The sequence below is a fragment of the Drosophila rhopaloa genome, unplaced genomic scaffold (genome assembly GCF_018152115.1).
Source record: "Drosophila rhopaloa isolate 14029-0021.01 unplaced genomic scaffold, ASM1815211v1 contig_2, whole genome shotgun sequence".
NCBI lineage: Eukaryota > Metazoa > Arthropoda > Insecta > Diptera > Drosophilidae > Drosophila > Drosophila rhopaloa.
In genome coordinates this window covers 20,628,917-20,654,695 of record NW_025335083.1, presented here as the reverse complement: position 1 = coordinate 20,654,695, position 25,779 = coordinate 20,628,917, and the positions used below count along the sequence as shown (strand labels likewise).

General features: G+C 37.0%; 5 protein-coding genes across 14 annotated transcripts in view; 4 read left to right on the top strand and 1 right to left on the bottom strand.

The window, feature by feature from the left end:
- Window positions 1-21,631, bottom strand: part of LOC108043349 (leupaxin) — a 26,300-nt gene extending 4,669 nt beyond the window's left edge. For 2 of the 9 annotated variants that reach the window (XM_044460365.1, XM_044460373.1), the window contains exons 1-7: window positions 8,866-8,949; window positions 6,237-6,423; window positions 5,018-5,190; window positions 4,756-4,954; window positions 4,140-4,281; window positions 3,978-4,069; window positions 3,760-3,905 (exon numbers count right to left, since the gene is read on the bottom strand). In XM_044460365.1, the coding sequence (XP_044316300.1) occupies window positions 3,760-3,905; window positions 3,978-4,069; window positions 4,140-4,281; window positions 4,756-4,954; window positions 5,018-5,190; window positions 6,237-6,321 (837 nt within the window). In that variant the 5' untranslated portion in view covers window positions 6,322-6,423; window positions 8,866-8,949. Of the gene's footprint in view, window positions 1-3,759; window positions 3,906-3,977; window positions 4,070-4,139; window positions 4,282-4,755; window positions 4,955-5,017; window positions 5,191-5,558; window positions 5,677-6,236; window positions 6,424-8,865; window positions 8,950-10,769; window positions 10,851-14,389; window positions 14,687-21,401 lie in introns of those variants that run through there. The other 7 variants (XM_044460367.1, XM_044460371.1, XM_044460366.1 and 4 more) reach the window with 7 other exon arrangements.
- LOC108042247 (C-type lectin 37Da) lies at window positions 12,242-12,947 on the top strand. Its single transcript, XM_017120436.2, has 2 exons — window positions 12,242-12,367; window positions 12,427-12,947. The coding sequence occupies exons 1-2, from the start codon at window positions 12,277-12,279 to the stop codon at window positions 12,894-12,896; spliced, it is 561 nt and encodes a 186-aa protein (XP_016975925.2). The 5' UTR covers window positions 12,242-12,276; the 3' UTR covers window positions 12,897-12,947.
- Window positions 13,108-13,797, top strand: LOC108042248 (C-type lectin 37Db). Its single transcript, XM_017120437.2, has 2 exons — window positions 13,108-13,307; window positions 13,387-13,797. The coding sequence occupies exons 1-2, from the start codon at window positions 13,232-13,234 to the stop codon at window positions 13,758-13,760; spliced, it is 450 nt and encodes a 149-aa protein (XP_016975926.2). The 5' UTR covers window positions 13,108-13,231; the 3' UTR covers window positions 13,761-13,797.
- On the top strand, window positions 18,668-25,779 carry LOC108042270. Its single transcript, XM_017120467.2, has 2 exons — window positions 18,668-18,773; window positions 24,818-25,779. Exon 2 carries the CDS (start codon window positions 24,824-24,826, stop codon window positions 25,544-25,546), a length of 723 nt encoding a protein of 240 aa, XP_016975956.1. The 5' UTR covers window positions 18,668-18,773; window positions 24,818-24,823; the 3' UTR covers window positions 25,547-25,779.
- On the top strand, window positions 18,671-24,792 carry LOC108042268 (alkaline phosphatase). Of its 2 annotated transcripts, none has more exons than XM_017120463.2 (2): window positions 18,671-18,773; window positions 22,524-24,792. In XM_017120463.2, the coding sequence occupies exon 2, from the start codon at window positions 22,563-22,565 to the stop codon at window positions 24,366-24,368; it is 1,806 nt and encodes a 601-aa protein (XP_016975952.1). In that variant the 5' UTR covers window positions 18,671-18,773; window positions 22,524-22,562; the 3' UTR covers window positions 24,369-24,792. The 2 variants fall into 2 exon arrangements, with proteins under 2 accessions (XP_016975952.1, XP_016975953.1); XM_017120464.2 differs by lacking the exon at window positions 18,671-18,773 and adding an exon at window positions 21,806-21,878.

The window sequence follows — 25,779 nt, the reverse complement described above, 5'->3', positions numbered from 1 at the left end:
ATAAATACTTTTTATTTGACCCCAAAAATATTACAAAAATTCAAGACAATAAATTAGTATGTTAGGATACAAACATCATTCTAACCAGTTATATAAAATTATCTTTAATAACAATATAGTTATAGTTATTAAATGTTCATATCAGGAATAATTCTTGACCTTATAAATATATAGACTTATCCAACATAGTGATTTATAAAAAAGTTATTATAATGTAGTACCTAAATGCTATGACTGTATCCTACACCAAATATCCAAAAGATTGCTTTAAAGAACTTTCCGAGCTTAGATTTTGTTGTAAAGATATTACAAAATATTCATTTTCAAATGTAATTTTCGAGTAAAGAGTTTAAAAGGGTAAGATATTTCACGGCTATTTAGATCTATTGACCCCACCCGGACCAAAGAAACTCCGCTCCTGTTTCCGCTACCGCACCAATTGCCATTGGCTTTAGCGTTGGCGGGGTTTTCTGATTCTAATATTTTCATTGGCTATTTTAAGACCCAAATCGTATACAAAGCGAAGTGGAACCGCTGAAATCGTCGCTTGGCGTGGAGTATAAAAATGAACGTCGACCGGCTGTTGGACAGGATTTCCCCATAAAAAGAGCATGAGCATGGCACACGCTTCCAGTCGCGGTCAATAATTTGGGAAAGCGGGGAAAAGGTGGAAAGCAGTGGGATTATAAAATGGGGGACAGGAAGCAGGCCCATAGGAAATCTCGATCAATGAATGCGTGGCGGGGTTAGGGCGGAGTAATGGACGGAAAATGCGAATACGAATGCGGTTTTGAACGCCAGATGATGGCAATGAAAGCGCAAACAAAAATATAGAAAATAAATCAGACACACTAAAACACCCACAGCCGAATGGATCGCTTGGGTTATAGAAATGAAAGAAAATAGAATAAAAAACGCTTTCGAAAATAGCCATGCAAATGATTTGCAATGAAAAACTATAGCAAAAGCGGCGCTGTGGAAAACGCGTTGACAAGTTGGAGGGAGGGGGTGTTGGGCGAGTGTGGGGGTGGGCGGGCGACTAACTGTCCGTTTGTGCTGATGTGTGGGTAGGAAAATCGCCGGGAAAATCCTACGTGCCGTGTGCAATATTGTTTATATCCGAATATATTTGTATTTCACTTTTTTTTCTGCGCCTTCCACATATACACAAAAAGAGCAAGGGGCTAAGAGGCTTTTCTATTTAATTCTCATATTTATCATATCAACAAAAGTCACGGACACGCCTTGCCACGCCCCTTGCCCCGTTTTTGCGCCCACCCAGGCGGTTGGCAGAAAATTGAAAATGATATTAAATAATTAACAAGACCGACCTTTCATATATACTTTGTATATGCACGCCTGCCATTCGTCAATGACATTGAATTGCAATTTACTCAAAATCTTAAGAATCCATTCACCTCCTTCTCACTTCTGTGTCTGCTAATTTGGACGCAATGGCCATCGAATCGATTGCCAACAAAATAAAACTGTGCAAAAATATTTTTCACTTAGTAATTAATTAATAATTAATGCACGCCGAACACCTTCGCGACAAACTGACAATTCGCGGCATTCCCTGCTGACATCTTAAAATTTTTGCGCGAAATAAGGTCGAGTCTCTCAGTGTTCATTAGGTTTACATTTTTAACATTTAAAATATTTAATACAAATTATAAAACTTTTCAAAAATGCCTACTTAAACTAAAATGATACTAACTGTCACATCATGAAGTATAATTAAATTAAAGATATTGCCAATAAATTACTTTGAGAAAAGCCACAAAAAATTATTTAAACACTCTTGTTTATCTGACAGTCAAAAAGAGTTTAAATACATTTTAAAGTGAAATAAGCTTAAGAGAATTTATAGGTGCAAAAAAATAATATATGGTAGGTATTTATTATAATTGAGATTCAACAAGTATTATTTGAATTTTTTGCATAACTAGTACTTTGTATGTTTGTAAATAATCATTGTAGTCAGAAAAAATAAAGAATTTGAATGCTTTTTAACACATTTACAAACTATTAATAAACCGCATTCTTTGCCTTCACTGAAATTTATTTTTCGGTTCCAATCCAATGATTGATGCATTCCATTAACTAAGTGAGCCAAGGACAGTCGATAAAAGGAAACGTCCCTCCAGCCTTGACCCAATTCCATTTAAACGAGTGAAAGGAGCAGACGGACTGCAGTATATTAAATAAGGTCATAAAAAGCAAACTGAAACAAGGCGTAGAAAGACCGAATAAAATGCAAAAGACATCTGCTGAAATACATCATCCAAGTAGGCGCTCTGTTCAAGATGTCAGAAAGTTCTAAAAACAAATGTCAGACATGTGAGAGGAAGAGAAATTAAGGCATCGCCATTAAAGAAAAACAGGCTAATCCAAATGAACGGAAACAATATTTTTTTTGTTTTGGATATATTCTAAGGAGATGTGCACTGTACGAATAATTAAATACATTTTTGTTTACTCGATTTGATTGATGGCTTAATGGGGTACAGATAGAATTTAAAATAACTTTTGGTAGAGATGTGGAAGAACATTAAATGTTTTGGCGCCGTGTGCAATAAATCGTGTGACAGTCACTATAAATGCTCGCCATCATAATCAGACTTCATTAGCCTAATCAATTTATGTGGCCCATTAAAGTATACCCAATATCCACCTTCGGGTTGCGTTGGCAGATGTCAAAGTCAAGATCTTTTCAGATGCCCGGCGACTTTTCTAAGGGATCGTCAATGGGCATGGGCCGGGTATCCATGGATCGGCGGTGTCATTAGATTCGCTCGGTTGCCATGCGTCAGACGATTTGCGATGATATATCTGTTCATTTTATGGTTATTATTACAAAACACAATCTAACCGAGAAATGGGATGTCGCCTGCTAAGAATATCCAAAAATAAACGAAGCAGGAGATAGGAAGCCTTTGGCCACATGCAATTTGTTATGACGCTGTTCAAAGTGAGCGAATCCCTCAGACAGGTGAAAAAGTGAAAACAAATGTGTTGTTTACAAAAAGTACTTGCAAATATTGTATATCGATGTGGATTTGGGTAAATAGAATACGCTTTGTTTTGCAAAATTATGTATTTTGGAAAATTAATTTTAATGACAATGGATTATTGTGTTCCTGTATTTGTTAGAGAATGAATCGATTCCGACCACCGAAGTATCCACTTGAATTTTATTCAATATATATAAAACGCGTGGCCAATGCGTGTTATAGTTACAAATTTGTATCTGCTTATCAACAACCTTTTACTGCAGTTTATAAATATTGAATATTGACAATCATCAAAAATGTTCACATTTTGTAGTACATGTAATTGCTAAAGTATGAAAGAAATAAACATAGCAATTACAGATCGGTTTAGGACTAAAACCATTTTAATATATTATTATCTAGCTAGCCTTATTTTTCTGTGTGGAGGCTTGTTTCGTTTTTCAATAAGTTAATCATATTGTCATATTTAAAACTTATGAATAAGTTTGTACAAAAAAGCGATTTTTTAACATAGTTTTTACAACCCTATTAGAGCAATTCAATTGGCACATTTATGATACCATAGTTTTTGAATTTCTAAGTAAAAGAAAATATAACAGGCGGAAGGATTTTCATTTTAGGAAATTAAAAACAACTGTTTAATTGTTTACTCCTTAAACTCATTAGTTCTTTTCCATTATACATCACACGTTGGTGACCATAATTACTTAATGGCTGCAAGGAACCCCAATTAGCAATGACTTACCTTGAAGTCGGATAACGATGCCATCAGGTCGTCCAATTCCTTGGTAGCTTGCGACGTATAAGCCTGGTGCACCTGTTGATTCGGAACAGCATGATTGGGTGTATACGAATCTTTCTGCTGCACAATCTGTTCTTCCACGGTGCCAACTGCAAATTGAAAACCCAGAACAGATTAGTAAAGATTAAACCGAGTAGATTTGAGTGTAAATGGGTATATACCTGGACCATCGGGACCCGAGAGCTTCTCCGTTTTGGTTTCTCGAACGGTGATGGTGACATGGCGTCCCGGCGTCGGGGATTTGTGTGCAGTTCTGTCAAGTACATGAATAATAATGTAAAGTTAATTCCTGCATCCAAAGGTGGGATGAGTTTGTTGCATACCCATTAGGCACAGCATAGATGTGAGCATTGTCCAGTTCATTCAGCAGGCTGTCCATTGTGGGACGCTCCTCCACGGTGGCATAGCTATTGATCGTATTGTATTTCGAGACTGGAGTGCTGTAGTTCACCGGTACATCAACTTCTGAGGAGAGTCAAAGAAAATAAATTAATAATAATGGAAGACAAGAGCTACATGTACTTAAAGTCTTTCCGATTCACTAGTGTTCCTAAAACCATTTTATAGTTTATATATGGCAGTTAAATTATGTCTTTATATTTTGAAAACTATTCAAAACAATTATAATTCTTTTGGTAATAGTAAAAAGTCGCATTTAGTAAATATTTTTAAATATGCTAGATTATTTTGTGCAAACTAACTCACTAGAAACGGCTCTATTTTGTATTAAGCTATAAAATGTGTTGGTTTATGTGCCATAAATAGCTCGGGTTTGACACTCACAAGAGTTAATATACTTTTCAATAATCTACCAGCGATTTTTATACACCGAAAATTCTTTACAATTATGTTAAACTTTTTCGACAGCAGACGTCTAATAACATTTTAAAGTAACTGTCGAACATATTGCTTCCTCAAAAAATTGGTAATTTCCCTCACCCTTCCTATCCGCCCCATTGTAGCGAGCATTCTGCAGATCCTGCAACAAGGAGTCCAATTCTGATAATCCTGTGCTTCCCGGTGCCGCTTGACGGGGCAGGGATCCCTGGTTGGCATAGCCTGGAATCGTCGAGGAGCCATTGAAGTCCTGTCCCGCTGTTGGAGAGCGAGTCTCTACGCTATAGTGCTCTTGATACTGCTAAAACCAATAAAATTTAATAAGTATATATTTAATAAATTAATTAAATTAACATCTACTCACCACCTGAGGCTGGGCCTTGCCCCTGAGACTTCCATAACCTGGAGTGTTGTCCACAAACTGCTGTGGCTGTTGATGTTGCAATGGTTGATGTTTGGGTTGGACAGTTCCATATTGCGGCTGAGGATGTTGCGGTTGACCTGGCACACTGTTTTGCAGATCGGCTAAGAGAGCATCTATAAAAAAATAAATAATAAAATAAATATAAAATAAATACTAAAAACAACGATGTTAATGTACAAGTCATCGGTATACTCTTGATGAGAATCTGTTCGCATCTTCAAATCCATTAAACAAGTTTTTCAATAGTTTTAATTTTTTTAAACCAGGATCTACTTAATCTTACTAATGAATGAACGTTCGTCATTATTCTTTTTTTCAAACGGGAAGCTTCACATTTTTATTACTTCTGTATAGCTTTGATTGGTATAATTGTTATTTTTTCATTGTATATGATCAATAAACAATAGAAATATTGAATTAAACGGTGTTATATCCACACTATTTTTAATGTTTATTTTATATTTTATATTTTCTTAGCTACCCAGATTGTCGTAATCCCCATAGTTGGCCATATCACTTTTTTTCCAGTCCCTCTCAGGTATTTTCTTTTTAAATTCCAAACTTCAAGCACCTGTGACTGCACCTCTGACGCATAGTCCGTTGCTAACTAAACGAAGTTCCCATTCCGTTGGCAGTTACCTTCGTTTGCTGACACATATCAAGCAACAAAAGTTTCTGATAACATTTTGTTTATTTTCTTTTGTCTTGGGCGATATCGCACAAAACCTAAAATTACTTTTTTGGTCTTGTTTCTGGTTTGTGTCTAGGGTATTTGATATTGGAGGAGGGTCGAAAGCTTGTTTTTAAGTGATAAGAAGTTAAGCAATAGGATGTTCAATTTGTTATCCAATCCGGAAGAAAATAACAAGGTTACACTACAACAAAAATGTATATAGAAACGGATTCATAAGCTTTTTACTATCTTTTAAAAACACATAAGCAATATTTTCGTTGGGTGATATAATTTACTGAGTAGGAAAATATGTATAATTCCAAAACTCACTTAATACTAAAACAACAATTTAGCAATTAATATATTTTAAATCACCTGTAGCCATACTTGAACTTGACCCCAAGCCGCCCCCGAAAATGTTTTTAAACACACCATCATTAACCCTTTAATGCCCACGCACCACTTGTTCCCATTGAGCAAACTTACCCAGACGTCTCTCAAATTCGCCCACTTTAAAGCAATCGCTGAGGGGCGAACTGTGGAACGACGATGATATCAGTCTTGAAGACATTTCGCGCACTAAATTTGGCCAGAATCGATGGTATCGAAATGTTTCGTTTGATTGTCACTCGGTTGCCGTTGCGATATGCAAAATTTTGATTTGTCTGCACCACTATAAACGGTAGTTTAGTTAAATATTTTGACCGGCACAGCAACAACAACAGTAAAACTGTAAGTTCAGTTGCCAACTGACCAAATGAAAGCACCGAAAACTCAATCAACTCGGGGCCAAACAAAGTCAGGCCAAAAAGACACCCACACTGCAGCCCAAAACTAGCCAAACACAAACAGGGTGATTATATAGAAATGTATATATAATGGCGGGTGAGCGGGGGACCTAACATCTACACACAATTTTTGATTCAGTTTAGGTGGGACGAAGTTGTCGAACGGGCTAAAAATCGCACCAAGTCAAGAAATATAGCATCTACACGATGCCATAATATCTGCCGGTGTGTTAGTGTTTCTTTAATGTACGTCTTGTCTTATAGACAACATATTTGATCAAATTAATATTGTTTGCATTCTTTTTGCCTATAATTTTGCTAAGAGCAATAGGGGATAGGAAGTGGCTAAATAAACATGATAAAAGCGCATGAATAAAGCGAGAGAAAAACACAGAGAAAAATTCGAATAAGTGTCCTATTATGAAAATAGCAAATTTTCAATTTTACATACGAATAAAAATTATATGGAATTACAAATACATTTATGATTTTATTCATATATCAATCTATAAGATATAATTTTTAAACTCTACTATTTTTATCTTGTATTACATATCGGGTCTATTTTAATTAATAAAAATTAAGTACTTCATTCATTTTTTCCCCGTGCATTAAACATTTGATTGAGTATGCTTCAAGTTACTTTGAGGCATGCCGAAAGTATCTATTGGTTGTCTTGTATCATCAGCTGTCATATAATCGCACTCAACGCCACTTATTTGACCCACCCACAACAACAATAATCACTAAAACAGCAGGAAGACATGACAGCAGGCGATTAAGCTATAAGGCCAGAAAATAAATCAAACAAAATTCAAACATTTCATCCGAGAGTTCAAAAGTCTGGGGGAAGTGTAGGAAAAAGGCACACCTGTAACTGGGCCAATGCCAAAAGTTTAGAACATTGAGTGGGAACTCAAATTTAGCACTCACATTGAGTTATATAAAGGAAAATAAGGTGTGACGCGATTCATACGTTTTGGCAAGCGAATTCATAACAAGTATGTATAAAAATCACCAAGAAAGCATCGGTGGAACGATGCTCGATTTTATATTCGAAAACATTTTGCATTATTGGGCAAGAAAATAAGGCAAATTATTTCGCAATATTTTTAAAAATAGTCCCAAACCGAGAGATCGAACATGTGGTTGACGAGAAAATCATTCGAACCACCATATGTGGGGTCTGTACCCCCATTTCCATGAATTCTCCGGTTGGGGATAGACAGGCGAAGGGGGATCATCTATAAATAGGACAGGGCAGGGTTATCAGAACGTCACGCCTCACTGGGTCAACGTCTACAGAAGAGCCGACAAAAAAGATGAACGGGATTTTTAAATTTATGATGGCGAAACGGAAATAAATTTCTTAAATCTCATGCTCCACAAACATTTCATTAATTTGTAGTGATAACCATTGGTAGCATTTTGAATATCAGTACGGAAACATTTAAAATAGACCCAATATCAAAACTATAATTTTATTTTTAAGAAAAATCAAAATTTGTCCCAATTACCAAATTATTCGGTAATTTTTTAAACATTTTAAAGTAACGAAACGAATTTTAATACAAGTACCAAGTTGCAATTTGAAAAAAGATCAAAATGTTTTGATTTTTTAATAAATGCTGATCTGTGTAAAATCAAGTAGAAAATTATCCTCATTTTTTCCTAAGAACAATAACTTGATTTTATGTCAATCGCTAAAGAACACCTAGAATTTGTTCCTGCTTGAGTGTAACTTTTTTTTTCTCTGAGTGTGAAAATATGCCCAATAACAAACTTGATTGCTGCACGAGGGGACATTTCATTAAAAAGACATTTCAAATATTAGTTTCGTAGAATGCAATTGGCAGAAGCATGTGGCTTGATTAAAATGCAATTAAAATCAATTAAGATCCGGCAGCTGACTGAAAAATGTTTTTTTTTCCAAGGCGGAGTTGCACTCAAACGTGGTTTGCAGTAGAGTTGTAGTGAGAGTGGGAGTAAGAGGGAGGGAGGCAGCTCCACATGACAGCTTTTGAAATTTAGCGATGACAACTGGATGCAACGAATGGGCGAATGGGAGTGGAGATGTAGAGAGCGTGGGTGAGAGTCACTCGCGAATTGTTTTTATTTTTGCTCTCCATTTTGCACTCTCATTGTTGTTGTTGACAATGTTACATATTAATGTTGTTTTTGGTTTTGTTTAGCTCGTTTTGGGAGCACTTTCGATTTTCATTTTGGCGGCTTGTTTGCGGTTTTTTTTTGTTGATATTGCTGATCGATTGCGGCTGCCTTAATTAAATTCCCGCACACACGCACACACCCGCGCAAAGATTTCTCACATTCGAGGCAGCAGCAGCACAGCACAGAAATTATTTTCGCTCGGCAAAATCTTATAAGCAACTGAACAAGACGCTCGACAACAAATGCCGTCGAAGCTGCCCGCACTCAACCGCCCTCCTCACTCAACTCAAAACATAGCCACTCACTCGAAATCAAAATCGAATTGAGTGCAACTCAAGCGCCCAGTTGCAAAACATTTACAGTTGGAGCAACAAACAGCAGCCAAAAGCAATGCACCTAGGAAAAAATAATACAAAAACTAATATTTTAAATATAATTTCTAAGATTCCTAAGGAATCAAGTACTAAACCAGTCAATTTGGTCAGTTTTTAGCACATACGTATAACAAATAAAAGTTGTTTTGTTGTATTTCATTAAAGCTATAATATGTAATGAATTTTTGTAGTAATCATCCCATTCCTAATAAAAAAAACATTCATATTTAACAACAGATGTTGTATACAGCCCCATATAATTTTATTTATCATCAAATAATGACTACACTACTATTACTATACTACTATATGAATACTATATCATTGTATTTCTTTAAATATAAATGACACCGGTAAAGCTTTGAAAACAACAGGTCCCCTATGTAGGGGATTGAACACGGGTTCTTAAAGCAACAGAATATAAAGTAATAAAAGTAATTTAAATAAAATGACAAATTCCTGGGTTTTATAGCTTTCTATATACATTCTATTAAGAACATTAAAATAACAAGATATATTTTTCTTTATTTACTTCAACTTCAAGTATATTTTTCTGAGTATAAGTGTTGAGTAATTATGTTCATTTGTTGTTGCGTGGGTGAGTGTGTCACTAGCTGTTGGCGCCACCTGCCGACCGCCTTTTGCAATCCCCTTTCCACTCAATTCCCGAGTGTGTTGTCTTTTTTTTTCAAAATGAATGAATCACTTGACTTTGAAATGAAAACTAAAATTAGTATTATAACAACAAAAGCAACATATAGCCACAATTTGTTATGGCTTTTGTTCGGAATTAAGTGTTTTGTTTTACTCTTTTTGTTTTGTGTCGCTTTGATGGCGATGATTTGCTCAATTGATTTTTAGGTTTTAAAGGTGAACAATTTAAGTGCTTCCACCATTGGAATTCTACGATATAAGAGATTATCTATCAGAAAAAAATAAACAGATGGCCCCGACCTGTGCCAATTCAAAGCCTTAAAAACGGGTTCTGCTCTATCGATAAGCTTTCAACAACGTTGTATATCTTTTTGTTGTTGGACCAACCCAACTTCCTTACTACCTGTAAAGCCCAACTTATAAGATAAACCGACAGACAATGTAATCAATCAATCGAATTTCATATGCCCTGAGGTGATCACCTCGACAATTAGAATATCTTGCGTAATGCCAACCTAAACAGGTGTATACTGTCACTATTAAAGCTACCAGACAAAACTGTAGGACAAGTTGTGGGTAGGTTGGAATTAAAATGGCCGGTTATCTTAAAAAAACCAAATGCCGGTTATAGAACTTTTCTTGATTTTGTAACCTGTCGATTAAACTATTCAGAATTTTGGTTACCTCAAGTAAATAAAAATTGGAGGTAGTCTTTAAAAACTAGAAGTCTCATAAACATCTCAATCTCTTTAGATTTTAAATATATATAAAATAATCTTTTCATTGCGAAACGCACCTTATCTACATGGATAATATTTGTATTTATTGCCAAAGTGTCGTGTCTGGTAATAAATAGAACACGAATCGTTTGGAAACCACTGACGCCCACCAACGATACTTGGATCGGCTGCCATCTCAATGGAAACAATGATCTAATGATCTAATGAATGAAACGCGTAGTAAGGTCAGCGACTACCAGTCTACGAATTGTAAACCGAATCCCACACCGCAAAGCTCGACAGACTGAAGCTTACCGATTTTCATGTCAATTGACTGACTGTTTGCTTTCCGATCACTTGTTAAACAAAATCCGATGAAGACTGCACAAAGTCGAAATGCAAACTGAATGGGGAATATTCAAATTGTGTGCTGACAACTGGATATTACGATGCCAGTGCAATAGAAGGTGTTAGTCTGTGTGCAATTAACATTACTCCAAGCAGATGTAAACAAACATGCTGGGCAAATACACTTAAAAAATACAGGGAGAAATTTTCACGAGGTAATGTCCATTATCATTATATAAGGATAATTAATGTATGCCAAATTTCCACGATATAATTTGTGGATTATTAGGGCTAAAGTATTTATTTTGATTTATTTTAAGTAACCTTTTTTTTTTGAGTGCATGACTTTTTTTTATTTTACACGCTATGCATTTTGTATACACTGTATTTTTTGATTGCGTCATCTGCTGCGCGTTTGTGGTGCAATTGCTTACATTTACTTTAATGATGATTTCCTATGATTCCTAAAGATTTGGAAAAGTCTTTTGTAATCCAATGCACGATTTTCGGAGTTCGAGCATATTTAAAAGGCAATGCCAAAAAGACAGCTAATCTTAAGAAACTTGTTGTTAGTAATTTATTCCTAAAAGTATACTACACTTTTATAATAAACTTTCTATAGGTTTGCTTTGTTTAAGCATAAAAGGAAAAACAATGTTGTAATTCATTTTAAAATATAAAAAAAAATGTAATATAACGCCTTCAGAAGGTTTGTACTTAACGACATTCCTTGCACTGAGGATTATAACAGTTCTTGGAAATATATATACAAATAAACCAATTGTGGTGTGAAAGTAAACCAATGATAGTTAAATTGAGATAATATTTAAGGTCTCTGTATATTTAATACTAAAAACTAAGACGTCAATGTACTTATCTTTTTTATCAGAACAAAATAAAACATCCTTAAAAATCGAAAAATAACACATACTTGCTGTATCAAATAAACTCAAATTAAAGTTAATGACATGGCATTTTTAAAAGTAATATTTCAAATAAAGTGCACATTCCTCAATTAGCAGTTTAGATAAACGAGAACTTAAAGTAAGCGCGAAATTGTCCCCAAGCAAAACAGTTTGCACCAAAATCTGAGGAAACCCGTTAGTCTTATTTTGTTCTTAGCTTACTTAAATTTCTTACTTAACTGAAAAAAACTTGAACATAAAATCTGTAAAGACACAAAATATTGCCCAACTCCTAAAACTTTATCAATTTGTTGATTTTTAAATAAATTCATGTCACACAAATCGATTACTTTATTTTTCCGTAAAAGGAATTACCCCAGTTTGTGTAATTGTAAAATATGACTAGAATTGTACACAAATAAATATAATAGCACTATGTAATCAACAAGACAAACGTAATTCAATCTTAGAAGATAGGCCTTATCTGTTGCGCAATATTTGAAACTGTAAATACATTATAAGGTATAAATACAGCGAGAGCTCTTCCCATTTTCTCAGTCAAGTCAGTCATGTTGGTGAAGTTAGTTCAAATCATTATGCTTTTCGCCAGCTTTAAGCTTGGCTTTTCCTATGAAATATATACTACCCAAATAGAAAGTGGTAAGCATTCATTGTATAATTATATAATCAATACTCCATGCGTTAACCTTTATTTAAAGGAAATCCCAACAATGTGTCTATCCACTCGTTTCCCTTCATTGAGATCGGAGGTGGCTTCTATTACTTTGGACAGGATAAAGTGAATTGGTACACAGGCTATGAGAACTGCCGATACTTGAATTCGGAATTGGTGACTTTCGAAACCAACGATGAGTTTGATGCCGTTGCTGCGTATTTAGTAAGCAAGGGAGATCGCTCCGAGCACTGGACATCCGGCATTGACCTGGCAAAAACCGGCACCCACACTTGGTTTACCAATGCTCAGCCCCTAAGAATAACTAGGTGGGCCCCTAACCAACCAGACAATGCTGGCGGTAGAGAGCATTGCATACACCTGGGCTACGTATACGGCCACTCCACGGAAATCCAACTTAACGATCGACCCTGCAATAACGATAATAACAGCTTATTTAAATATGTTTGCGAGGCTCCAAAGCAAGAAACTATTTCAATTGTTGTTTGGAAGTAGGGGTGTGAATTAAAACGGATGTATATAAAAATGTGTTGTCTAAAAAGCTTATATTGCTTCTCTTTATTGTGATTCATCTTGTTTTACTAATTTTTGGCAATCGTTTGAATTTTTTAAAATTTTATAAATATAATTGGTCAAATAAATGTGAAATCTATTAACTACATACAAACTTGCCTTTTTGATTGTTAATAATGGTATTCCCCGGAATTAGTTTAAATTATCAGTCAAGAATCGTAGACTTATCTTTGAGACGTGTTATCAGTATTTGATATCTGTTCAACTTAAACAATTTCCGCTTTATTTGTCAGTTGCTACTTGAAACTTGAAGAAAGATGTTTAAAGTACTCCTGTCTTGTCTGATTTTATGGAATGTCCTTCTTTCAGAGGGCTCTCCTTTGGGTTATCAAAGTAAGTTTTACTCATTTTTCCTAGTTATATATAGTTTTTTTATTAAAAAAAACCTTCATAAAACAAATATTTTTAATAGGTCTTCTAGAGGTCGGTGAAAAGCGTTACTACATTTCGTTGACCGAATCGAATTGGTTCGAGGCAACCAATCGATGCCGACAAAAGGGTGGATTTTTGGTGAATTTGGAGAGCAAAGAGGAGCTTGAACTTTTGAGCCCTCACCTACACCCAGCTCACAGCTACTGGCTGTCCATCAATGATCTTGGAGCACGGGGCGTATACGTATCGGAAGCCACTGGTCTCGAGGCTCCTTTTCTTAATTGGTCTACCGGACAGCCGGACAACAGCAATGGCGACGATCGGTGCGTTGAGCTCTGGCTATCGACAAGATCCTTTCAGATGAACGACCTCTCCTGCCAAAATTCACTCGGCTTTATTTGTCAATTGAACTAAATTGATTAAAGTTTTAAGTTCTTAATTACCCAGCGTACAAAAAATGCTGTTTTTTAATTTAGTGCTGAAACCAATTGTTAAGCCCTTTTTTCTAAGGAAACTATTCAATAGTTTAATAGTGTTACCAGTATTGTTAAACTTTAAAACATCTATAAAGGTTTACATTCTTATCTATTTATTACTGATTGCTAATCTTAGATTTTCAAGTATTTTTTTGCTTAGTTTATCTTTAACGTAATTGCAAGGAAGCCATTCAGTAAATTATATATAAAGTTTTCTTATCATGTTTACAATGCAAGGCAAATCAATGTACTTGACTGTACAATGACTGACTTTAAAACTTTATCACCGCAAAGCTTATTAACTATTTTGTTTTAAGTCTTCTGGGTCAACATTATAATATAAAATATTAAACTAGGGATTGAATCAAAATCGATACAAACACGTTAGTAAAGTTAACTTCCTCCGAACATTTTTTAAAGATAATATATTGCTCTATATTAGAACAAGCAAAATAAGATTCTTTTGATATAAATATCAATCTAATTTCATTATTTAAACTTCAATTTTTTATTAGTTTAACCTTTTTTAGCTGGTTTTCTTTGTATTGTTTCATTAATGGTACTTACACCCTGGCAGAATGCCCTTGCTTCGGGCTGTGCGATAAGGTTGACGGGCTCCCGGATCGATCTTGCCGTACATTGTTCTATCCATGGTTTCGGATGAGATTCACTTGTTTTGCTCACTGATTTGATTTAAACGTTAATATGTGATTAGGAAACTGTTTAGTAACATTTTGTACTCTCAAAATCTTCAGGTTTTGCCGACGTTGTTGCACTGCGACTGGCAAAAACCGTTTCATTTGAATTATTTATAAGCGCATTTTTATTTTTGGCCTTTCGGGGCTCGACGACGGATTTGTCGTTTTTGTTTGCGTTGAGTTAGCCTGTCAGAGTGGATGTTGTAGTTGTCGTTGTCGATGCTTTCGTTGTCTTTGCCCGTCTATCAGAGCGATACCCCAGTACACCAACAAAAACAACTAGTTGCCTGCCCCCAGTGGAAGTCCAAGTGATTTAATGTTGGAAATTATTGTCTGGGGAGTGCTTTGTGCATTTGAAATTGGCTATTAATTGACTGGGACTGAAAAAATACGGCATTAGAGGATTAAAGCGATACGTTGAAGAGTGAAAGATCGGTGGATCATAGGTAAATCATGAAAAAATATTAATAGATGGAAAAGTAAACAAAATCCATCAATACTTCATTCTTCAAATTTAAAAATTTGTTTGACTTAGGGTGTTTTTTTCCAATGCAAGCTACAAAAAATACCACCACAGAATGAAGATCTATAAATCTATGAAAACATTCGCCTATAAATTTACAACAGATCATTCATCAAATAATGGGAAAAAAGATATTTCCGATTTTTATCACGATCTTTTTAAGCACTTGCTTGCGCAAAAAAGAGTGATCTCTGAAACGATTTTTCAATATATGTGATCTAAAGATCAAAAGGCATCAACAAGATCAATAAATTAGATCTGAGGCCACCAAAGACCGGCAACAACCAAATATCCGAGTCATTTACTCGGACTCCCTAATCCGTAGTGTGTGGGTGGATCTCAATAGATGATCTATGCAACTAACAATATTTACGATCATCTGTAGATTTAGTTGAGGCAAACGATCTATAAAGACAGATTTATGGAATCATAAAAATACCAAAATGAACATGCAGGCCACATTTTACATTTGTTTCAAACAAATAACGACACATTGGAAAAAGGTAAAAAATAATAAACATAAATTCACCGACTAAAAACAAAGCGATTCGGGCAAAATACAAAGACAAGGGAGGGAACGGGGAATCAAGGTTGCCAAATTACGTCAACACACCATGATCGCCAACTAAAAATAACCAGAAAAAAAAAAAAAAAAAATGAAAAAGGAAAAAAGCATTTCTAGCAAATCAAAGGCGACGTTTCGTCGTCTAATGAAGGGTAAGCTGAACTGGGAAAATGAGGGAAATTAATTGAAAATACAGCAGGAGATTTCCGCAGAGCGTTGCCAAAAGAAAAGCCATAAAAAGAAACTGCAAAACCAGTGAAAATCTCACTTTCGTTCCAGGTCTTCGTTAAGGAAAATCTATTTCCCTCCACACCTGAGGCATTACTCAGTCTATTTGGGATGACGTCGGGCAGAAATTGTGGGCAATTGTTTTCGGCCCGGTCTTCCATCTATATTTAAAAGTCAAAGGCACGATTTCGTTTCTTTCGCAGGAAATTCCAAGCGATCTACCGTCGGCCGATCGCCACGATCTCAATATAAATATTTTATTAGTAAGTAGATAAAATGTGTGTGAATGCGAGTGTTGACCTTGCTGAAGGCGCTAAGGTGAAAACGCAATGCGTGACCCGAAAAAAAAAAGAGCGATCGACGGCACCAAACCCAGCGAAAATTCATGTGGGTGATATTGATCCCAGGGCGAGATCTCTCCTCCGGTTAGTGGCCTTTGCCCAGGTCTTCCAATAAACTTGGCCAATTTATGCAGCTGTAAAATGTATATTAAAAGGGCGCTAAAAACAACGCGGTATCGCTCACTCCCTTCTGGGGTTTTTGCGGTATTTATAAGATAAGGGGTCTCTTGGGAATCAAATTTTGGTTAATTAGATAAAGTATTTTCTGGAACTAAAGATTGGAGTCTTTTGATTGGTTTTATAAAAGCTTAATTGCCTTTATTTGCAAAAATACTACTGGATTCTCGATTGTACTATATGACAGTGACAATTTCAATTTTATTTTCTTTTGAGTAGATTTAAATTATTTAATTGAAAACGTATTAGTTTGAAGAGTAGGTTTAAAGGCTTAAAAAATGGATTTTTCTTAAAAATGTATAAATCTCCGATTCCAACAACTCTCTGAAACCAATTAACGATTTCGAAATTCTATCAAAGCCCCGATCAAAAGAGCAACACACAGCTTGGGCCTCACTCATATTTCTCAAGCAATGAAAACAACACACTCTAATTGAAATTTTATGACTGGGCGATAAGAATCAGCTTGTTGAGTGAGGGAGGGAGCAAACTGCAGAGGGGGACTTGCTGAACAATCGAAATTCAAACTAAAACCAAGCGATGAACTCATTGCACTACGAATACGGTGAGAGAGAATCTAGAGGTGCTAAGTAGATGTATACCAAAAACGGGCTTAAAGGAAAAGGGGAGGAAAGGCGGTAAATAATCCAGAGATCAGTGATCGGTAGATATATTTGCGGTTTTAGATGGGATGGCAAAAGACAAAGACAGCAGCTGTGTGATCGTAAACAAATGGCAGCCACTGACCGTATCTGAGAGATAAAAAGATATATTAAAAACGAAAACGAAAGCGATTCTCATAAGTGCACAACTCACAACAAAATGTAAATATATTTTTGAGCACTATGTCAGCCGAGTTTACATCATTTTCCAGCATTTCCATTTGCTGTCGTAACTTGAGATACTTTTACGAGGAAGGGGAAGGAAGTCGCCCCCCATAAATGCACTTGGCTTTAAATGATGGAAATATGGGGAAAATGTCATAATTTTAATAGATTAAGTGGGCACAATTTAATTGCTTTTGTTGTTTGCTGTTATAGTTTGGTTATTTCGAGCACTTTCCTCCAGAAAATAAAAACAAACTAATTTCCATCTCAACGCCCACGATTTTAATCCGTTTGGGGCACCGAGGCGAAAATTAATGGGGCTAACCAAAATTCTATGCTCTGCCAGATCGAGGCAAATAAGTCATCTATTTGAATGTCTTGTCCGTTGATAATTAGTTCCATAATTAGTGGAAATGCTAATGAAATTAAAATGTTTTTCGAACAACTTGCCGAAAAGTTTTGCCAAGAATTAGTGAAATCTTAAGGCGAGTGACACGGATCCATTAATCTTGGCAAATTCTTTATTTCGAATATATCTAACTGAAACTGGCATTCCTGCTTTATCGTTTATCTCAGCTCTTTGCTATCTACGAGGTTTGTCAACTTTTTTGCTATGGATCTACCTTACACTCGAAGTAAACAATTTCCCACGCTCCAACCTGCCACAATATCACTAACACAGTTCCACAGATTTTTCATTAACTTTTTCCCGCTTTAGTTTTTCGCTAAGCACTTGATTGCCTTTTGTTTTGGTTTTGGCTTTGTTTATTTTATTTTCCCCCGTGTTATCTGTGCACTTTTGGCTGCGCTTTGGCAGTGTGTTGTCACATATTTTGTTTATAATTCCACAGTCGATGGAGAACATAGGACGCAAAAGAACGAGAGACCCCTGAAAACACACGCGCTGCGCTCGCGTCTCAGTAAAAGCGTCGCAATCGACTGAAGTCAAAAGGGGACCCAGTGCTTGGGCTCCAATAGAAGAGCTCTCTCGCTCTCCGGCTCTCCTAGGCTCTCTCATGAATAGCGGACAACGCGAGAGCCCCAGTGTTTGGGAGCAGGTAAACAAACTGCAGTCGAAAAATATTATTTGCATTAAAGAGAAAATAGATTAAAATAGACAAATTTACAATTTCATATGACTTTTAAGTTTTTTAGACATTTTCGTTTCGTAATTACTGTTTTGATTAAAGTTTTACTCAACCCTAACTAAATAGTTATATTTTATTAGAGATTATTTGGAGATTATTTTTACTAGTTTTATTTTTACATTATACATTTTCACAAATTGCAAATATTACAATTTGATCCAGTTTGTTTTTCTGAGTGTCAAGAGAGCATATGAGAGAACGAGAGTAAGAGCCATTTAGCAGTAGTCGCTGTAAAGTCGCTATTCATTTGCCTTTTGAGTGCCTTTTCATTTGGCTTCGCGGCCTGCGGCGGAGTATCTCGACCGCATGTGGGAGGAACAAGGAAAAGGAAACCAGAGCGAATGAAAATATTGTCGCCAGTTTGGAGCTTTTCTTTGGGTGTGTGAACAGTGGGCTAGTTGCCAATAAAAACGACCTTTTCCTTGGTAAAAATATATAAGAAACGTGAGTACATGTTAAATCAATACATTTTGTGTTATTATTTTGCGCTCAAAAAAGACTTACAATTTCTATATATAATTTACATAAAAACACAAGAATAAAATACATCTAGACATTAGAAAGTTCTAAAACATTTTTTTTATTCAGTTTAATGACGAGTTTCAAAATTTAAGGACGATTTCGTTATTGAATTTAGGGCTTGGTATTTATACCCGTTACTCGTAGAGTAAAAGGGTATATTGTATTCGTGCAAAAGTATGTAACAGCTAGAAGGAAGCGTTTCCGACCCTATAAAGTATATATATTCTTGATCAGGGTCACTAGCCGAGTCGATATAGCCGTGTCCGTCTGTCCGTCTGTCCGTCTGTCCGTCTGTCTGTCCGTCTGTCTGTCTGTCCGTATGAACGCTGAGATCTCGGAAACTATAAAAGCTAGAAGATTGGCATTTTGCATGCAGATTCTAGGAGTTCCTACGCAGCGCAAGTTTGTTTCAAAATGGTGCCACGCCCCCTTTATCGCCCACAATCGCTTATATACGATTTTAAAAATTTAAATATTTCGGAAAAGAAAAAATGCAGTTTTATTGTGTTTATCAATACCTATCGAAATGTAGAAGAAATTTTTCAAATCGGACCATTCGTTAAAAAGTTATGCGTGATCAAAGTTTCTATCTCCATCTCCCTCGCACTCCCTTTACCTGAGTAACGGGTATCTGATAGTCGGGGCACCCGACTATAGCGTTCTCTCTTGTTTTGACTAGTAAACAAGTCGGAAGGCTCAATGGCTGAAATTAATGCGATGGAAGCTTTTAAAGTAGTTTTATAAACTTTTAATAAAGTTTTCAACGACACTCAAGGCCCATATAGACATAACTGATCTCGACAGATCATCTCGTCACTGGTGTTACAGTGCGCTCACGCAACACGAACAGAAGACATTGCGTGTCGAGTGGGCGATGAAGTGGGCGCGCACTCACTAATGGCTGCAAAGAAAAATTGATGCAATTGAAGCCGGTAAAGAAGATCAAGATGATGAAGTTGAAGTCCCAACTTCCTGTGCGACCACTTAATAACAATTATAGTGCAGACTCTGAGGCGCAAAGATTTGTGTTGATAGATTTAACATGCAACCAATAAATAGAGTAGAATATAATATTGCTTTAAGAATGGTTTGATTTTGCTATGATGCCATTTCAAATAGTATATTACTAAATAAAAGCCGATGATGAAGGTTGGCTACCAGATCAAATAATTGTATTAATAAGTCGGTTCTTCTTAACCTTAGTTAAATTTGACAAGTGGTTTTCCTATTTATAATTTTAATTTTAATTATTGGTGGACAGCAGACCAATGTGCGTAGGTGGAGTGCTAGTCAGCTGGAATTTTTGGAGAGTGTTTGTGACCTGGCCTTTACTCATTTCTTAAGAATGTCTGAGCCAAATATAATAAGATTACACACATATCCACTTGGAGAGATGGCTGCAATTCCATGAGCTGGTTTTATCAAAAGACATTCAGAAGAACACGCAGAGAGACTGTTAACAGCGAAGAATTGTGTCATAAAGAAAATAAAGTAAGACGACAGATACACTTTTATTTCGCTGATGGTGACTAAAAGAGCGCTTTGTGACAGTGAAAGAAAACAAATAAAACTGCCAGGCAAATCAGCTCGCTCTCTCAGATCATTCACTAAAGTCCAAGGGTTTTGAACTTGGAGCTAAAAGAAACCACACCCTCTTCGCAGTGGGGAATTGTGAATGATCTCACGCTGGAAGTACGGGCCTTGATGTTTTATGTTCGACTTCTAGGTATTCGGATAAATCATAAAACTGCAAGGAATGCAAATCGGGTTAAACTTAGCGTGATATAGTGTGTGGAAACCACTTCCCAAATTGCTGAATTCATTTTTATATACATATGTACATATGTACACATGTATGGTTCAGCGATAAGACGTGCACTTGGAATTCAACATCCAGAATTAAACCTCACGTAACGCAACCATTTTTAATCGTGATTAATGCTTGTATGCTAACGATAAGAATTTCAAAATACAGTAAATATTGGTCACTACGCATTTATATGAAAATAATCGGTTAAAAACCCAAAGTTGTATATAAAATAACATAAACATTATCAGGTTCAATTAGACTTAACTTTAGTTAGAGTTCACTATTATTACTGCCTGGACATAAGAATTTATTTTATTTATTGTTTTAGTTCAGCCACTTTTTTTTGAAGCACAGGAAGTTGGTTGATTCATATCAATTCCAGAAACAGAGGTGAATAATGAGTCAGTGAAGAACTCCCATTTTGTAAATAATACAAACACTTTGCATTGCTAAATTGTATTTTCAGTAGGCATAGGGTCCAAAGTTTATCTTAACCAATCTTCACTGTATAAAGATAATTATTCATCCGTGAGATTTCCGACTTTCGGTGTCGCCACCTGGCGGCCAATGTCAGAGTCCCCCGCGGCATGATACTTAACTCCAATTAACTCAAATTAACGACTGACCTTGAAGTTGGAGCATAATCTTTGTGGCTTTTGCCTACGTCACACTTTAATGTTGTGGAATTCTCCTAGTTGAGGAAGTACTTTCCTTTCGCTGGGGAAAAGTGGAGCACTCACCCAAATCATCCATGGCGTTGTTTTTGTTTCGCTTTGCTGATGTGTTGGTGTATGTGTTTTCCGCTGCTCTCCAATTGGAATGCTTAGTTTATTGGATATATTTGGCACAGCCACACGCGTTTTAAATTGATGCTGATTGAAAACGAAGAGCACAAATCCACGCAAACACTTTTTTTCACTCGCGACTCGAAAAGCGCGGAGTTTCAATCGAGACTAAATATTAAGCTGTTGCCAGCGGTCGAATGGCGAGTATCGGTGGATTTCGCCGCGAGTCGGAGACGAGTTTTATTATATGAATCACTTTAATTTTGGAGCGGCGACGTCGGTAATAAACAATACAAAAAAAACATTGGAGCACGTACACGGACACAAACACTCCCACACTGGGGCAACGCGAGAGAGCCATAACAGCTGTTTGCCTATCGATAGGTGGTATCGGTATCGTTAAAAATACCGCGCTACAATACCTAGAAACTGGTAAATTTAAGCAAAATACGCATAATTTAACTGTGGTAAAAAAAAAACTTTAAAAATATTCTGGGCTGGCTATAGCTTTGAAGTTCTAGTAGCTAGTGTGTTTTCGGCGGTAACAAACTATTTGATAAATATTTCTATTGTTCAGTGAAATAAAAATTTCATAGTACATTTTCAAAATAATAATGGTGAGCCTACTCAAAATAACTTAAAGCATTGTTTAATGGCTAAGAATTAATGTAATTTGTTGTTTTTATAAACAATAATAATATTTAAAAATAGTTCGGAGATATCCAGATACTTATTAAAATGTTTGGGAAGACAAATAATTAATAAATTGGTTATTTTTTCCTTACTCCTCCTTAAATTAAATAAATCAAAATAACATCGTGTAAAAAACAACACAACTTCAAACGTATTTGTTTCACAGATCACTTCTAAATATTACACATATAAAGTAAAAAATATAACAACTTCTGATCAGGAATATAAGTCTTCGCAGATAACGGCTGTTCACTTTCGTTATTTAAAAGCAACAGAAAAATACCAAATATCAATGCCAGTTACGTCTTTCTGTCTATAAATTGCCTTTTTATCTGTGGTAAACAATGATTAGTTAAAAATCTGCCATATATCTCGCATTTTCAGTCTGGGTAAAGATTAGGCCGATCTAGTCGTGAATGCGAAATGGAAAAGAGAAGTGAAGCGCCGATAAAAAGCACAAAGTTTCGAAAGCTGAGCGATGTGGACATGACGGAGGTGCAGCTGAATAGTTTGGAGGACCTCAGATCCAAGGACAGTGTCGAAAATGGAAGCTTCCAAGGGGAGGGACATTCGGTACCTAATTCCAATAGTCCCGTCCAACACTCAAAGTGGTTCAGATCGCGGCTGTTTATCATTTCTGTGGTTTTCTCGGCCCTCTTGATGACAGCAATGTGTATTGGCTTTGTTGTGCACTACGGAATGGCTGGCGATGTGGGCGACATGGAGGAGGTGTCCTACTGGCCCGTCAATCTGCCCAAGGAACAGCAGGAGTGGTACGATCAAGGAATAGACGAGCTGAAAAAGGCCGTTTCCCGGGAATTCAATCGTCGTCGAGCGAAGAACGTCATACTGTTTGTGGGCGACGGAATGGGACCGAATACGGTGACAGCAGCTCGAATTTACGGATTCAAGGAGGAGGGACTGCTCAGTTGGGAGCACTTTCCGGACATGGGACTGCTGAAGACCTACTGTGCAGATAAGCAAGTACCGGATTCCTTTTCCACGGCTACGGCTCTCTTTGGCGGAGTCAAGGTCAACTACGAAACGGGCGGCGTGGATGCGAATGTTCCGCTGGGAAACTGCACCGCCTCGTTGAAGGAGGATCACCATGTCCAGACGATCCTCAAGTGGGCCCAGGTGGACGGAATGCGAACGGGATTCGTGACCACCACCCGGGTTACTCACGCCACTCCGGCAGCCCTCTATGCCCATGTGCCGGATCGTCGGTGGGAGTGTGAGACCGGAATGAAAGACGAGGACCGGGATCAGGGTTGTATGGACATAGCGCGTCAGCTGATCGAACTACCCACGGGTCAGAAAATTAACGTAATCATGGGTGGTGGTCGCCAGATGCTGGTATCCAATGTCACCGACTCACCAGCCGATCCCCTGGATACTTGGGCCAGCAAGTCGGCGGATGGCAGGGATCTCATCCAAGATTGGAGGCGAAAGAAAGAAGCCGACGGTGTATCCCATGCCGTAATCCAAAACAATCGTGAGTTATGGAATCTCAATGGTCAGGACATTGACTATCTACTGGGCATATTCGCCAATGGACATCTAATGTACGATCATGAGCGGGATCGAGGTGAATCCGGCATGCCATCGTTGTCCAATATGACCCTCAAAGCGCTTGAAGTTCTGGGAAACAGTGATAAAGGATTTCTACTCGTGGTGGAAGCTGGCCTAATCGATCAGGCTCATCATCGGGGAACAGCTCGCAGGGCACTTAATGAGGTTCTCGAGCTAAATACCGCCGTGGAGTCCACTCTTTCCTTCCTGAAATCAACGGATCGCTTGGACGAAACTCTGGTTATAGTAACCGCCGATCATTCGCATAGTCTGACCATTAATGGTCACGCGGAACGAGGATCCAGTATACTGGGATTTGCCGGTAAATCAAAGACAGAACAAACGCCGTACACCACGCTGACTTATGGCACCAGCTATCAAGGATTTCAGGTGGATCCCGACACCCAGAAGCGTAGGGATCCGACGGGGGACAATATTTCCGATTGGGAATACACCCAGCAGGCAGCCATAAATACAGATGAAAATCTACACGGTGGATCGGATGTCACCATTCACGCAGATGGGGCCATGTCATACCTATTCCACGGAGTCCATGAACAGAGCTATGTGGCACATGCCATATCCTACGCCCTAAGGATCGGGCGGTTCCGGGATAGCTCCATTGCCGAAACTCTGGCTGAGCTGACGCCAATATAGCCAACCAAAACTCCACTTATACTCAGAAATATTCAGAATTATATATAGGAAAATTAATCTTGCCAAAAACTAGACCACTAATGGATATGGCTGGAAGTCCAACAGGATTTTAGATTAAGCAATGGTCTGCCAAATGCGACCAGTCTTGAATACCTGATTAAAACAAATAGCTGTTGATGCTAAAGAATTTTAAGTAATGAATTTGTTAAATGAATTGTTATAACATTTATTTTGTTTACCTAACCTGATAAAGTCTATTATCTTACTTGATTAAAAGTTCTTCTATTTTATAATTTTAGGCCATAAAACCCGTAAGAGAGTTCATTATCTCAATGGCCAACACTAAGATTGCTTTAGAAGCTAACAGAGCGTGATCTTGAAGGCTTGTGTTTTTGAAAAATAAATATACATGGTGGTTATTAAACGAGGCTGTTTTATTTTATTTTTAGTTAAAAATGGATTTGCTGCAGCTGAATGACGATTGCTTGGATCTCATATTTAGTTATCTAAAATTCGACGAATTACTGCCGCTCTACAATGAATTTGAATGTTTCGATGGGGCCATCGAAAGACAGCTGCACCGATTTAGGGATTTCAAGTTTAGCATGAGACAACCTCCTGTTTTCAACGAGGATCTACTGATTAAACTGGGTCGCCACCTGAACAGTCTCCACATCACCGTGGGCTACTCCACCAAAGACGAAGATGTCCTGCGATATTTAAACCCCTTATGCCAAGGAGCTTCGGAGAGTCGCCGAATGAAAGCCTTAAAATTGGATCATGCCAAGTGGTCATTTGATATATTGAGTGCCGTGGATAAAGTGGTTCCATCGCTGTTATTTTTGGACATGCGTCACTGCGATATGCGCGATTACCAGATAGCACAGCTCTTGGAATCGGCAGATAAGTTGAAGGCACTCGGTCTACTCCATGTGAACAATCAGACGGGAGATTCCTATCTTCAGCCGCAAATACTCAACAGGTTGCCATCACTGAGACTCATTCATATTACAATCCTAGGTCCAGTGCCCTTTGCTCTGGAAAATCTGGCCCACCAATGTCCACACCTGAGTTTCCTCGTCAGTGACCTAATTAATAGCGATATCAAGATTTATGGTCCACCTGCTAATATGCAGAACTATTATAGTTACTACAATGACTATTTCAAGATGCCTTGAGGACTCAATAATCATTTAAAAACGATCTCAATGGATTTGGATTTGGTCGTTAAAACTGTTTTCTAGTTCCCATAATTTTTTATATTTTTATACTTTAGTTTGCTTTTACTAATAAAGGCACTTTAAATGCATTTAAATGAGATTTATAAATATGAAAGATTTGTATTGTTTGTTAATCATTTCTTATATAACAATTTGTTAACTATAATGAATGTATATATATAATAAATAAG

Excerpts from the sequence above, each read along its gene's own strand:
- LOC108042247 (XM_017120436.2), top strand. The coding sequence starts at position 12,277 with ATGTTGGTGAAGTTAGTTCAAATCATTATGCTTTTCGCCAGCTTTAAG. Across the intron at positions 12,368-12,426 it reads TACTACCCAAATAGAAAGTG|GAAATCCCAACAATGTGTCT; the intron begins GTAAGCATTCAT and ends CTTTATTTAAAG.
- LOC108042248 (XM_017120437.2), top strand. The coding sequence starts at position 13,232 with ATGTTTAAAGTACTCCTGTCTTGTCTGATTTTATGGAATGTCCTTCTT. Across the intron at positions 13,308-13,386 it reads CTCTCCTTTGGGTTATCAAA|GTCTTCTAGAGGTCGGTGAA; the intron begins GTAAGTTTTACT and ends TATTTTTAATAG.
- LOC108042268 (XM_017120463.2), top strand. The coding sequence starts at position 22,563 with ATGGAAAAGAGAAGTGAAGCGCCGATAAAAAGCACAAAGTTTCGAAAG.
- LOC108042270 (XM_017120467.2), top strand. The coding sequence starts at position 24,824 with ATGGATTTGCTGCAGCTGAATGACGATTGCTTGGATCTCATATTTAGT.